Source organism: Aquarana catesbeiana, linkage group LG03 (genome assembly GCF_042186555.1).
Source record: "Aquarana catesbeiana isolate 2022-GZ linkage group LG03, ASM4218655v1, whole genome shotgun sequence".
NCBI lineage: Eukaryota > Metazoa > Chordata > Amphibia > Anura > Ranidae > Aquarana > Aquarana catesbeiana.
Genome location: NC_133326.1, coordinates 415,479,153 through 415,494,442, shown reverse-complemented (window position 1 = coordinate 415,494,442; position 15,290 = coordinate 415,479,153). Strand labels below are relative to the sequence as shown.

Below are 15,290 nucleotides of genomic sequence, written 5' to 3'. Positions count from 1 at the left end.
CTCACACTAGTTCCGTCGGCGGATACTTGTTTAAATGTTCCCGCCCCCACATTCCTTTCAGATGCAGCACACGGGCTGCACGGCGCATGGGCAGGACACAGAAACAGAGAGGAGGGAGGGGGCAGAGCCGATGCAGTCTCTTCCATGTCTGTGGAGGGGTGGGGGAGTTGTACTCCCTGGGCTGTTAGAATTTAACAGAGAGTGAGACGCACAGCATTGTGACAATGGGTCAGTCCGCCTGAGCTCTCCCTGCACTGTCAGCATGTCACATCGCGGCTGCACTACCAAGCCCGTCCTGCTCTTACTGTTTCATACAGGGGAGGATGGGGGAGCTGCCTGACACCCCCCAATGTGTGGCACCCGGGGCGGACCCCCCCCCGCCCCCCAGTTAGTACACCACTGTGTGTTAACTTAATCTATTAAGAGTATTTCATGTAGATAGCAGAGGGAGGAGAGATCAGAGAGGTACTAGACTCAGTGCTTTGGATTCAGGTTAGTACACACTATAATGATGTGTACTTTATTCATTTTTCATGTCGGAGGTTTACAACTACTTTAACATGCATGGTGAATTTTAGGTGCAAATTTGCTAGTTCTCATATACATTCATATAAAAGAAAAACCCACATGTTATATATTGAGAGGAAATGAAGAAACAATTCCATGTCCTATACACGTCACATGGAATCTTTTCACTCACTGTTTAATAACGAATCATATTCTTTGTAACTGTATATAATTAAAGCAGAATTCCGGGCTTAACCCTAACTACCCTAAAACTGTCCCCTCCCCCCTCCTAACACATATGCATATGATCTGTATATATATCTATTTTCAGCCAGCTCAGCCTGTATGGCTGCAGAGGGCAAAAGGGAGTGCAGACAACAGATGGCCTATTGAAGGCTATGGGTGATGTTCAGGCTTCACTAGCCATTGTTGGAGCACTCCCTCCTCTCCCCTGCAGCTCCACACGCAGACATAGGGGAGATCATGTGACAGAACTTGAGCTGGCTAAAAATAGGTAAGTGTACAGATCTTATTCAGGTTAGTAAGCATACATTAGGTGTTAGGAGGGAGGAGGGGACTGTTTTAAGACTAGTTAGGGTTAAGTTGGAATTCTACTTTAATGTTAACTAAAAGCTGATGAAATTATTTGAAACTCAAACAGCTAATTTTATTCTAAATTATTGTTGCATTTTTATTTAATAGATGCAAGTACGTATGCACATTATCTCTTCAATGCATTTGATGCAGCTCAGTCTGGATCAGTTAAATTTGAGGTAAGTGGATTTTTAATTTAGGCCAGTTTATATCTGTGCAATTGCAATGTTGTTTAGGTGTTATATAAGCACAAAAGTACAATTTAGCACTCATTCTACAATACGCCCTCTTTTTTAAATTAATTAATGAAAGGTACTTCTGCAGCTATGTACTGTATACCTTTCATTTCACTAAAAATATAAATGTGAATGTAGATTATATTTTTGAAGGGATTAAAATTGTATGCACATTAGGATAGCATTTAAAATACATTTAATCATCTAAAGTTTACTATGGAAAAACAAAAATTCGCTAATAGCCCAGTTGCTACCCCAAAGGAGCATACAACCCCTGGAAAACAGCAGAAAATAGTATGAAAAATACGAAGATAGGAGGTAAAGTGTTACTAAACCCACAACAGCAAAATCAGTGTGTATATGCAGTAAAGCATGCTTGTTAAACTCACTGTGGAACCTAAGGGGTTAAGCCTCTGCATTGTGTTAAAAAGGCAGTTTCATCCTGGCTTCCCTGATCCTCTCCTCCTTCCACTGACCCCTGATAATTTCTTGATAACATGAGTCTATGGAGTCAGGCTGCACATGCTCAGTTTGGCGTGTATTGCTAGAGAGGTTTTCTTTTTTCTTGGGAGAGTGCATACGATCAGCACAGGGCCAATCAGTGCTGTGCAGACAGAGAGTCAGGGATCTTGTCAAGATAGTCAAAAAAATCCTCCTACAAGCTTTAACCAGTGTTTGGCTAGACACTGACAGAAGTCACAAAACTGTTCTAACTGCTGATTAAAAAAAGGTAATTAGTAGCTTGTATTTAGTAAAATGATTGCATTTCCATGTTCTATGTACTGTGGGAGACCAGATATGGTGAATGCAGGGTCCTGGGTTTAGTAACACTTTAAAGAAAATGGGGAAGATGCAAAGGGACATAGAAAAACCAATGAACAAACACAAAATGTATTAATATCAACCTTTTAAAAATGGAAAAAACAACATATAATAGATTTCACCCATTATTTGACCAAATAGAGAATGGGGGAACACAAAGAGGAAAAGGTTGGAATAAATAGTTCAATCTCTGTGTTTGCTGACGATACAAAACTAAGTGGTTGATAACCTCAGAAACTTTAGAGGAAGACTTTGATAAAATAAAAGGTTTGGCAACTACATGGCAAATTAGGTTTAATATTGACAAATGTAAGGTAATGGCTTTGGGGACTAAAAATATGAATGCTACCTGCTAAGGGGAATACCTCTTGGGGAATTCATGATGGAAAAGAATATGGGGGTCCTAGTAGACCACAGGCATAGCAAAAGCTTGCAATGCCAAGCTACAGCAAGCAAAGCTAGCAGACTAATACCCTTTTTAATGCATGCTATCTACTTAAAGCAGAGTTCCACCCATAAATGGAACTTCTGCTGATCGGGTTCTTCCCCCCTCCAATGTCACAATTGGCACCTTTCAGGGAGGGGGGTGGAGCAGATACCGGTCTAATACAGGTATTTGCTCCCACTTCTAGGGAAAGATTGCGGCAGTATCTGCGGCGATCTACGCCATGTCCGGCCCCTCCTCCGTCCCCCCCACTGTCTTCTGGGAGACACACAGGTCCCAGAAGACAGCAGGGACCACTCAGAGTGCGCACCGCGACTCGTGCATGCACAGTAGGGAACCAGGCAAGGCTTCACTTCCTGATTCCCTTACTGAAGATGCCGGCGCCTCCACCTGGAGCCAAGGGACAGGTCGGCTTCGGGTGAGGACATCGCGGGCACCCTGGACAGGTAAGTGTCCTTGTAGCTGTTGACTTTTTTTTTTCAGGTGGAACTCTGCTTTAGGAGATAGGACTATGGGGTTGATTTACTAAAGGAAAATCCACTCTGCACTACAAGTGCACTTGGACGTGCAGTCGCTGTAGATCTGAGGGGGACATGCAAGAAAAATAAAAAACAGCATTTTAGCTTGCACATTATTGGATGATAAAATCAGCAGAGCTTCCCCTCATTTCAGATCTTCCCCTCAGATCTACAGTGACTGCACTTCCAAGTGCACTTGTAGTGCAGAGTGGATTTTCCTTTAGTAAATCAACCCCAATAATTCAACCTTTGTACAAAACTCTGATTCGGCCACATCTTAAATATGCTGTCCAATTCTGGTCACCAGTCCTTAGGAGGGATGTCCTGGAACTGGAGAGAGTCCAAAGAATGGAAAAAAAGGGGGCTGAAGGACCTTAGTTATGGGGAGCAGCTGAAAACACTTAACTTATTCTCCACGGAGAAGAGACTGTTCAGTCTCAGGTCTCTTAAAGCGGTTGTAAACCGCTGATGTTAAAAAAAAAAAAAACCTGCAAGGCAATGGCTTAATGTGCTAGTATGCATGGCATACTAGCACATTATGAAATACTCACCTTGGAACAAAGCCGTGCAGTGCTGTAAGAAGGCTGACATGTTCCCTCTGTCTGTCTTCTGGCTTCAAGAGCTCCAGCTATGTGATTGGCCGAAACCCCGATGATGTCACTCCCGTGCATGCGAGCAGGGCCCCTCGGTTCTGGCACGAAGCTCTGAAGTTCTGGCAAGGTATGCTGGACTTTCAGAGCGCATGCGCCAGTTATGTCACTAGCTGAATGCAGGGTGAATATCTCCTAAATGGTGCACGTTTAGGAGATATTCATTTTACCTACAGGTAAGCCCTATTATAGGCTTTGTTGTTGTTCAGTCGTTTAGTTGTTTCCGACACTTCGTGACTTCATGGATTATAGCGCGCCAGGCTTTTCTGTCCTCCACTGCATCCCTGAGCTTGCTTAACTCCATGTTCATTGTTTCGATGATGTTTCGTGATGCTATCAATACATCTTGTTTTCTGTTCTCCTCTTCTCCTTGTCTCCATGTTTCCCAGCATCAGGGTCTTTTCCAATGAGTCCTCTCTTCGCATTAGGTGGCCAAAGTGTTTGAGTTTCAGCTTCAGGTCCTTCCAATCAATATTCAGGGTTGATTTCCCTCAGGATTGACTGGTTTGATCTAATTGCCGTCCAAGGGACTTTCAAGAGTCTTCTCCAACACCATAGTTCAAAAACATAAATTCTTTGGCACTCAGTCTTCCTTACAGTCCAACTTTCACAGCCATAGGTTACTACTGGGAATACCATAGCTTTGACTATATGGCACTTTGCCAGTAGGGTGATGCCTCTGCTTTTAATAACGTTGTCTAGGTTTGCCATTGCTTTCCTCCCAAAAATCAAGCATCTCTTAATTTCTTGGCTACATAGACTTTCATAGGCTTAGCTGTATGTAAAAATGACCAAGCGGGGTTTACAACCACTATAGGAAAACACATGGCCACTCAATGAAGCTGAATGAGAAGCAGTTAAACCCTAAGCTACGTAGGGGGTTCTCTACTGTTAGAGCAGTAATGGTGTGGAACTCCCTTCCACAATCGGTGTCAGTGGGGAGTGTCGATAAAAAAAAAAAAAAGATTGGTATCTAAGCAAGTGCAATATACATATGAGATGGGAAATGGTAGAGACATAAATACATAGCCACTCATACACCCTGTGGAGAGGCCAGCCCGTGCCACTATTTATTTTAGCCGTTTAAGCCAGATTTTTGGAGAGGCAGGCATGCTGATTTTCACAGGTGTGGGCTGGATTCATAATAGACCCAGGGTTAGTGCTCGGGGGTCCACCCAGCAGACAGGAGGTCTGTGCATGGGAGTCAGGAGGACTTGCATCCTCTCTAGGAATCAGAGAGACTGCATGGGGCAGCCAGAGCGGGCATGTCTGCAGGAGGCAGATGTAGTCTGCGACAGAACAGCAAGGAGCTGATTGTGAGTAAGCTATGAGAGAGCTGGAAGGAAACCTTTTTGTTGGTCTGAGGAGCAGACCTAAGGCCTAGGCTTGAGGCCTGAAGCAGCTTTGTGGCAAGTTAGTAAGCCAGGAGGCTGAAGTATTGTGCAACTTACAGTAATGGTGGAACCCCTGTGTGGGAAATTGCTGTCTTTTGGGAAACGTTTCCGTTCCTTTAAATAAAAGTGGGCTATGTCCTTAAAAATGCAGTTCTGGACTGGCACAACTTCTTGAAATGCATGCACCACTTGAGTTTATTCACCCTGCTCTTTACAACCCACACAGGTTAAACTGGATAGACTGATGTCTTTATTCAGATATGTAACTATGTTATTATATTTTCTGGAGGGAAACGTGGGGCCAATGACCAGGGATAGGTTCTAGCAACTGGAACTAGGCAATTTCCATACAGAGGCCCAGAGGACCACCACCTGAAAGACCACCACAAAAGGCACATTGTGAAAGATCAGCATATTTAAGAGAGGTTGTAGAGAAGGTAGGAACGCCCAAATGAAAAAGTGAGTGGTGGTGGTGGGATCTTTACCTCGAGCTGAGCTAACAGAAAAAAAGGGAACTAGATCTGGGCTCAAAATATACCCGAAAATCCAATGTTAATATATTTAACACTGTCATTTACCTGAATTAAGGTTTAGATGATTAGTAACAATACTTTTTATACTGGATAAAAAAGCTACAGTAAATATTTAATGCTATGGAATGAACCAGTTCTGCGGAAAGTTGTAACAATTTTTGTTATTGGGATATTTGTAGGCATGGTTGCAAAATATCTAGCTCTGTGTGATTGCATAGCTTTTGCGTTTTAGGATTCTATGTGTTTAGGATCCTTGGAGTATTATTTATATAGTAGGGGTAATTTTTTTTACTTCTAGCTTTTGCAAAATATAGTGGAAATCGCAAAAGTTGTAAAAATAAGATACAATTCAAAGGTTGTAAGGTTTCTTCTGTTGAATGTATTAAATAATGTTTGGAGAATAATTGTCAACTCTCTGGTTTAATGAAAAAAAAAAAATTGAAAACTGGTTAAACCACATTTTGTATGAAACATTTTCTCACTTTCTCACACTCTGTTTCATAATATCCACTGTTTTATTGATATGCTACCCCCAAAGGTTTTCTGACCTACTTCCCCCTCACAGCACCCACAGACGAGTCAGGCTTTGGCTTTTAGTGTTTATTTTAGGAACAGGGAACTTGGATAGAGAATGGGGGTGCATGGGATACCCCTAAATAAACACTGGAGTGTAGACAACTCCCCCCCATCCCCCCCCCCCCAAAGCACAGTCAATGGTCCTCAGTTTATAGACCCCCTGCAGTGTCAGTGGTATATATACTCTCAAACAGGCAAATATTCCTCATCTTCCAACAGCAGCCTTGTATTCACCTGGGGATTTTTGAAATGCAAACAGCCTGGAAGTAGCTTTAGGTAGGAAAGACATGTCATTAAAAGGGGAAAACTTGGTGGTGCTTAGTTCCATCAGTGTGATGCAGTTTATAGTTCTTGCAAAGCCCATGAAAAAGGATTCCTGCTAAAAAGACAGATGTGTGTGCAATTCTTCAGGTCCATGCCAAGTGAGCTATACCTTCCTTTCTATAACTGGAGCTCCTTCTATGTGCAGCAATCCTGGTTGTGTTATCCCAACCCCTGATACACCCAAGGCAGGTTCTGAATCTGCTTACCCATCAGCCCAACCCTGTACTGTAGTGTACCATAAACAAATCCTCAGGATTTCTGGACACTAGCTCTCATACAATGGACATGTAGCTAAGGGAAAATATTCTGTCCATAGGTGTAATTCTCCTCTTTTGCACTTCATCAATGTCTCTATCTCTGACACCCTAATGCCCCGTACACACGATCGGACATTGATCGGACATTCCGACAACAAAATCCATGGATTTTTTCTGACGGATGTTGGCTCAAACTTGTTTTGCATACACACGGTCACACAAAGTTGTCGGAAAATCCGATCGTTCTGAACGCGGTGACGTAAAACATGTACATCGGGACTATAAACAGGGCACTAGCCAATAGCTTTCGTCTCTTAATTTATTCTGAGCATGCGTGGCACTTTGTGCGTTGGATTTGTGTACACACGATCGGAATTTCCGACAACGGATTTTGTTGTCGGAAAATTTTATAGCAAGCTCTCAAACTTTGTGTGTCAGAAATTCCAGTGGAAAATGTGTGATGGAGCCCACACACAGTCGGAATTTCCGACAACAAGGTCCTATCACACATTTTCCGTCGGAAAATCCGACTGGCATAAAGGTGCACTGTAGGAAAAAATGTATTCTAATAACTTTTAGTGTTAATACCTATGATAGTATTCAGTATATGAATTATGTTTTTTTTGTTTATATTTTCTCCACCTTTACACGAAGGCCAAGCTGCCCAGCAAAATTGATAGTAACAGACGTTGGGAAAAAGTATTATACTGGCAAGGTTGCCTACAATTGTCAACTTTAGTCATATGGTTTAAGTCTTTTTACTAAAAGAAAAAAACTGTTGCAACTTTTTTAACGTGCTATATTTGGACTTGTGGAAATGCTACAGAGATTTCACTGCAGAATGAATAGCTTTGTAACCCTGTTACAGGACATGGAAAATCAATGGCTCTACAGGTCATATAATTATGTCACAGGTTATTGACAGACTGCAGCATACTGGATATGACACTTTTGCTTTTTTACTTTAAACTGTTCCCTGCTGTAAACTGTTCCCTGCTCATGTCATCTATTGTATTCAGGCAGCAAGGCTTTTCTCACCTACTCTAGTTCTCAGGGGCTCCTTTTACTTTCAGGCAAATAACCTTTCAATCCCTCCTCGTAACTTGAATTTACAGTCTTGAGACTTCTTAAGATTCTAAATAGGGATGGGCGAACGGTCCAGCTCAACATGAGTTTGGGCTGAACATTTGCCTGCCACAATTTGCAGGGTGTTTTTCCCCTGACGAACACCCTGCAATGCACTGAGTGCTGCACAGTGCATTCTGTGCCCAGGGCACAGTGTAAGTGGAAGAGGAAGCTGGCCGCGGTCTCCCTAACAACCAACGTCGTCATCGCTTCCTGATGACGTCATCACGACGAGGCTTACCCTGGTCACACTATCTTTTCCGGCCACTTCCGGGTTCGGCCTTCCAGGCGGTGGAACACACTACGGAGGGAAATTACTCCAAGAGATGTGTGGTCAAATGAGATGCAGCAATCCCACCAAAAAAAGGAGCAATAATCTAAGTGTATTCCGTATGATGGATAATTTATTATATAAATATACAGGCGCCACAACAGCACAAGTGGTAAAAAACAACGGCACAAGAGCACCAGTAAAAACAGCTAAAAAACAGCTTGTTCCGTACGAACAGCTGATTAGATGGCAGCGGGTGACGCGTGTAGCGAAGCCCCGCCCCCGCAGAGCTTCACTACATCATACGGAATACACTTAGATTATTGCTCCTTTTTTTGGTGGGATTGCTGCATCTCCTTTGACCACACATCTCTTGGAGTCATTTCCCTCTGGAGTGTCGTCCGATGATGCTGGATTGGAATCTCACAGTGGCTGAAGATTGCTGACTTGTCTCTGAGCAAACTCATGCGCTTATGACCTCCTATAATTAAGAGGTCCATCCAATCTGGTAAGCACATTTGTGTGCCTGTGGTGGAGGATATCGTCACTCTTTATCAGAAGACTGTGTTCCACTTTCTGCACATGAAGGATCTTCTCTTCTGTTTTATGTCTTCATATGCTATGGACTTTTTATATTTATATGCGCTGCACTAATATTGTTCCTTGAGTAGTTTTATAGGGTTTGTGATTTCCTATAGTGTCTAGCTTGCATTTATGAGCTATTAGTTTGTGCTGATTGTTCCCATTTATATATTACATTCATAATTTAGTTTATTCAGCATGAAATGACGTTTAGTTATGTAGCATGAGGCTGTATATTTTGCAGTATTTACATTTTTTGGTAAACTCATTCAATGAATCCAAGCTCTGCCAGCTGAGATAACATGCACTGCATTGATGCATTCACACAATTTCACAGTAACCATGAGATAAAACAAAGTTCAGGAATATTTCTTTACCCCATGGTTTTACAAATATATGTACACTACAAACTGCATGATTGAATCAGTTCTGATATTGCTGTCTTACTAACATGACAGCTTATTATTTTATTTAAATAGGAAACCTTCATTTTGTTTGCAAATATTAAAGATTCTAACTACCAGCAAGAATAAGTCCTTACATTCAAAGAGCACCTGTCATTTCAGACCCATCATGGCAGCGCCTGTTAGCAGGCATCCACTCACCTGCTGTTGCCACGTCCCTCACCATAGGCGTGCGCACAGGGTGTGCCAGGTGTGCCTGGGCACTCCCTAATCACCCTGTGTGGTGCAGATTCTCCCTGTTTAAACCCCTGATATGAATAAAAATAAAATAATAATACCAATAAAACCTACTGACACCATCCACTGCCTTACTGACACCAATCTCTGCCTTACTGGCACCCGCCACTGCTCTACTGACACTGGACTGGACAAGGTTACCCCTGAAGAGCATGTTAGGTACAGAACTCTGGGCTTTTGTTTCTACTGTGGGGGCAAAGGTCATTTTTGGGACACCTGCTCCCTCCGTCCGGGAAATGCGGGTGTAATACATCTGGAAGGTGGCGTATTGGACCCAGGAAAATCACCTTCATCATCCCGTTTCCTTCTTTCTGTGCTCCTCCATGACAACGCTTCCCCTCATGTGGTCGCGGCCTACCTGGATTCCGAATTTCATGGACTGTGGAGCTGAGTCTAAAATGAAAATTCCTCTTTTACCTCTCACCACTCCGCTGACGGTCTCTGCGATTGATGGCACTGTTCTTCCTGGGGGGCCCATCTGCTTACAGACCCTCCCTGTCAAGATGTCTATAGGTTTACTCCAACAGGGGTGGATATCCTTTCTCGTGCTACCTAAAGCCTCAGCCACCATTATATTGGGCCTTCCTTGGTTACAGCTCCATTCTCCACACATTGATTGGACTATTGGGCAGATCTTAGCTTGGGGTCCCTCATGTTTCTCGTCCTGCCTACTCAAGGTTAGAAGAGAGAATTCCTGTGGCCACCACATCAGTATCTCCTGTGCTTCCTACTGCATATAGCGAGTTTTGGGATGTATTCTGCAAAATATTTGGCTGAGGTACTTCCTCCTCTCAGGCCTTTTGACCTTGTTCCTGGAGCAACCCTGCCCAGGGGCCGGACATATCCCTTGTCCATTTCAGAGACCCAGGCCATGTCTGAGTATGTTGCGGAGAATCTTAAGAGGGTTCATTTGGGAATCCTCATCCTCGGCAGGAGCAGGGTTCTTTTTTGTAGCCAGAAGGATGGGACCTTAAGACCCTGCATTGACTATCGAGGCTTAAATGCTCTGATGATCAAAAACCGATATCCCTTACCCTTAATACCAGAACTGTTCAACAGATTGAAAGGAGAACCATTTTCACTAAGTTGGATCTCAGGGGTGCATACAATCTGATCCGACTACGGAGGGGTGATGAATGGAAAATGGCATTTAACACAAGAGATGGTCATTATGAATACTTGGTTATGCCCTTTTGGTCTGTGTAATGCCCCAGCTGTGTTCCAAAACTTTGTCAATGAGATCTTCAGGGATCTGCTTTATCAATTTGTTGTCATCTATCTGGATGGCATTCTCATCTTTTCAGAAAATCTGCTTGTTCACAGAAACCATGTCCGGATCGTACTTCAGCGCCTTAGAGAAAACAATCTGTGCATTGCAGGGTGTTCATCAGGGTGAACACCTGGCGAACACCCTGCAAATTCCGGTGTTCAGTGAGCGGCCGGACAGGCAAATGTTCGACCCAAACTCATGCTTGTGTCATGAATATGCAGTAATACTTTCATGCCCTGTCTGCTTACCTCTGGACTGTGTATCAGCCTTAGGGCCTGCACGCTTACACCTGCATGGTTAAGTAATCTTCCCTCAGCATGGCTCCACCCTAGCCTCTACAGGATACACTATTTAACACCGCGCTGTCCAAGCCTGCCTTGCCCAAGCTTTCTGTGTGTGTCTTGCTGATTCTGTTTATCGAACTTGGCTTGTTCTTGACTATCCCTGTATGCTTCATACCCTGACCTTTGGCATGTTCTTTGACTATCCCTGTCTGCTCGTTGCCCTGACCGTTTAGCTTATCTCCTGAATATCCCTTGTTGTCCCGGGCTGCTGCTTCCTCTCTATCCTCCAGTAGCCTACCATGAGCTGGGAGATCCTGAGGGCCGTGACCTGGAGTCAGTTGTAGCAAAGTCCATCTCCCCCATCAGGGGCCCTGGTGAACACCTGCTGGCTCCGCACCCTGGAGAATTTCATGCTGTAGCTCCCATTGTGATCCGTGTTGGGGCTCCAGAGGACCTGCTTTCCTGAACCACCCAGAGCTCCATCTGCAGCAGTCAGCCATAGGGTTAATACCTTAGCAGTGCACTCCTGACCTGAACGGTGTGCATCTGTCACCTGGCCTCAGGTGACCTGACAGTTTGCTTGGGCCATGGGAGAGGAATGATCCAGTGGTTTCCAGCTTGTCTAACTTCCTGAAACTCTTCCGGAATATTTTTGAGGAACCAGGTCATGTCTCTTCCGTGGCCAGTGCCCTTTTACGTCTCCGCCAAGAGTCTTCTTTGGTGGAACAGTATGCCCTTCACTTTCGCATTTTAACTGCTGAGCTGAGCTGTAATAGGCCTTAGTTGCAACCTTTTTACAAGGCCTCTCTGACAGAGTGAAGTATCAGTTGGCAGGAAGAACCATTCCCTAAGGTCTTGATGATGTCATCTCCCTCTGCAATCAGCTCGATATTTGCTTCCAGGAGAGGACCCTAGAGAAAAGGCGTCAGTACTCCATGGTCCTTAGCTAGCCCAAGCTCCCCTCTCCTCGATCCATCCCTCCCCATCCCTCGCCAGCTGTGGAACCTATGCAGCTGGACTGGACTAGGTTACCCCTAAAGAGCATGTTAGGTACAGAACTCTGGGCTTTTGTTTCTACTGTGGGGGCAAAGGTCATTTTTGGGACACCTGCTCCCTCCGTCCGGGAAATGCGGGTGTAATACATCTGGAAGGTGGCGTATTGGACCCAGGAAAATCACCTTCATCATCCCGTTTCCTTCTTTCTGTGCTCCTCCATGACAACGCTTCCCCTCATGTGGTCGCGGCCTACCTGGATTCCGAATTTCATGGACTGTGGAGCTGAGTCTAAAATGAAAATTCCTCTTTCACCTCTCACCACTCCGCTGACGGTCTCTGCGATTGATGGCACTGTTCTTCCTGGGGGGCCCATCTGCTTACAGACCCTCCCTGTCAAGATGTCTATAGGTTTACTCCAACAGGGGTGGATATCCTTTCTCGTGCTACCTAAAGCCTCAGCCACCATTATATTGGGCCTTCCTTGGTTACAGCTCCATTCTCCACACATTGATTGGACTATTGGGCAGATCTTAGCTTTGGGTCCCTCATGTTTCTCGTCCTGCCTACTCAAGGTTAGAAGAGAGAATTCCTGTGGCCACCACATCAGTATCTCCTGTGCTTCCTGCTGCATATAGCGAGTTTTGGGATGTATTCTGCAAAATATTTGGCTGAGGTACTTCCTCCTCTCAGGCCTTTTGACCTTGTTCCTGGAGCAACCCTGCCCAGGGGCCAGACATATCCCTTGTCCATTTCAGGACATGTCTGAGTATGTTGCGGAGAATCTTAAGAGGGTTCATTTGGGAATCCTCATCCTCGGCAGGAGCAGGGTTCTTTTTGGTAGCCAGAAGGATGGGACCTTAAGACCCTGCATTGACTATCAAGGCTTAAATGCTCTGATGATCAAAAACCGATATACCTTACCCTTAATACCGGAACTGTTCGACAGATTGAAAGGAGAACCATTTTCACTAAGTTGGATCTCAGGGGTGCATACAATCTGATCCGACTACGGAGGGGTGATGAATGGAAAATGGCATTTAACACAAGAGATGGGCATTATGAATACTTGGTTATGCCCTTTTGGTCTGTGTAATGCCCCAGCTGTGTTCCAAAACTTTGTCAATGAGATCTTCAGGGATCTGCTTTATCAATTTGTTGTCATCTATCTGGATGGCATTCTCATCTTTTCAGAAAATCTGCTTGTTCACAGAAACCATGTCCGGATTGTACTTCAGCGCCTTAGAGAAAATAATCTGTATGCCAAGCTGGAGAAATGTTCTTTTGAATGTTCAGAGGTTCTGTTTTTGGGATGCTTTGTCTCTAGCTTGGGTCTTCGTATGGATCCTGGAAAGGTCTCAGCCATTACCAACTGGCCTCTTCCTGCAAGCCTCAAGGCCACACAGAGCTTTCTTGGGTTCACTAGTTATTGCAGGCAATTCTTTCGGAATAACTCTTCCATTACTGCCCCTGTTATTGCCTTGACCAAGAAGGGGGTGAATGTAAAGGAGTGGCCTCATGCTGTCTCTGCGTTTCATGCCTTGAAACAGGCCTTTGTTTCTGGACCTTTGTTGAGACGACCTAACCCTGGGGATCCATTCTTTATTGACGCTTCCTCGACTGGGGTGGGAGCTGTGCTTCTTCAATCCTTTGAGCAAAAATGTCAACCAAGTGCATCTTTCTCCCGAAAAAATTATCAGGCAGAGAAAATTTACGCTGTTGGTGATCGGGAACTTCTTGCGATTAAATTGGCGTTGGAGGAGTGGCATCATCTCTTGGAGGGTTCCCGGAACTCCATAACAATTTTCACTGACCATACATTTACTTTGCCCTGCAACCCAGGAGTTTTGCACTAGAGACTGTTAGAGTGGAGTTCATTATTTCCCTCCTATCTGATGAACCACAATCCTGGGCTCATAACCTGCTTGAACGGAAGAATGAGGTGTTAAACTCTGCCACCTAATTCTTTGGAACCATGGCAGCATTATATGACGATCCGCAGAGAACCACCACTGCCGAATCGGCCCTTCATTCCCTTGTGCAGGGTAGACGACGGGTGGAAGATTACATCAGGGAGTTCCATAGATGGGCAGCTGATACTGGTTGGAATGATGCAGCTTTAAGAAAACAATTCCGTATAGGCCTATCTGAGACCCTTAAGGATGAGCTGGCCAGGTCCAAGGCTATTGCTACACTCGAGGCTTTTATCCAAGTTTCTATCCAGTTGGATAGGTGCCTGCGGGAGCAACACTCTGAGCGTTCCCAGAACTTTCGGCCAACCTGGGTACTACCCAAAGTCCCAGCTCCAACAGTCCCTGCCTCTATTGCTCCGACCTCTATCACCTCTGTAGAACCTATGCAGATAGGTCTTCTCTGACCCACCTTGACCCCAGAAGAAAGAACGCAGGCGACTAAACAACTTGTGCATCTACTGTGGAGTTACAGGCCACTTCCTATGTAACTGTCCTGTTTGGCCAAGTAAGTCCAGGCACCCGTACCCTTCATACCTCCAGCTTTTCGGGACTGCGTCTACTCACATCATTCTTCCTACCCCTTTGCAGGTGGCTGGAAGGGAGGTCAAACTGCAGGCAATCGTTGACTCAGAAGCTTGCAGCTGCTTCCTAGATATCAATCTTGCCAAAGACTTACAGATTCCCCTCTCAAGAAACAAAGACTGCACATACACCTTGCTGATGGCACTCCACCTAGCTCAGGGCCCGTTACCCAAGAGACTGTCCCTATTCTCGCAATCACAGACATAGGTCATGAGGAGCTCCTCCGCTTCGATGTAATCAGATCTCCCATATTCCCAGCCATCCTCGGAATACCTTGGCTGCAGGCCCACAACCCAGTGATCGACTGGTGCAAAGGGGAGGTCATCTCGTCCAGCTACTGTCACCAAAATTGTGGCCTCTCCACTCAAGTCGAATCTCCTTCGACACAAAGAAAGCCGATACCCTGCCTCTGCACTGGTCCTACGACTGTCCCATCGAATTGCTTCCTGGAGTAGAGATTCCCTTTGGGCGCATCTTCCCACTGTCCGAAGTCGAGTTAGAGGCCCTCTGGCAACCTAGCCAAGGGTTTAATTCGTCCCTCCTTCTCACCTGCCGGAGCAGGCATCTTCTTTTTGAAAAGAAAGACCACAACCACTACCCCCGGCCATGCATTGACTACAGGGAACTCAACAAAATTACTATCAAGAACAGGT

The 15,290-nt window shown here is 44.9% G+C and overlaps 1 protein-coding gene across 3 annotated transcripts in view; it reads left to right on the top strand.

Annotated features, from left to right (window-relative positions):
• Positions 1–15,290, top strand: part of KCNIP1 (potassium voltage-gated channel interacting protein 1) — a 586,554-nt gene that overhangs the window by 288,917 nt on the left and 282,347 nt on the right. For all 3 annotated transcript variants that reach the window (XM_073620736.1, XM_073620735.1, XM_073620737.1), the window contains one exon: positions 1,210–1,280. In XM_073620736.1, coding sequence (XP_073476837.1) covers positions 1,210–1,280 — 71 coding nt within the window. The remainder of the gene's footprint in view (positions 1–1,209; positions 1,281–15,290) is intronic.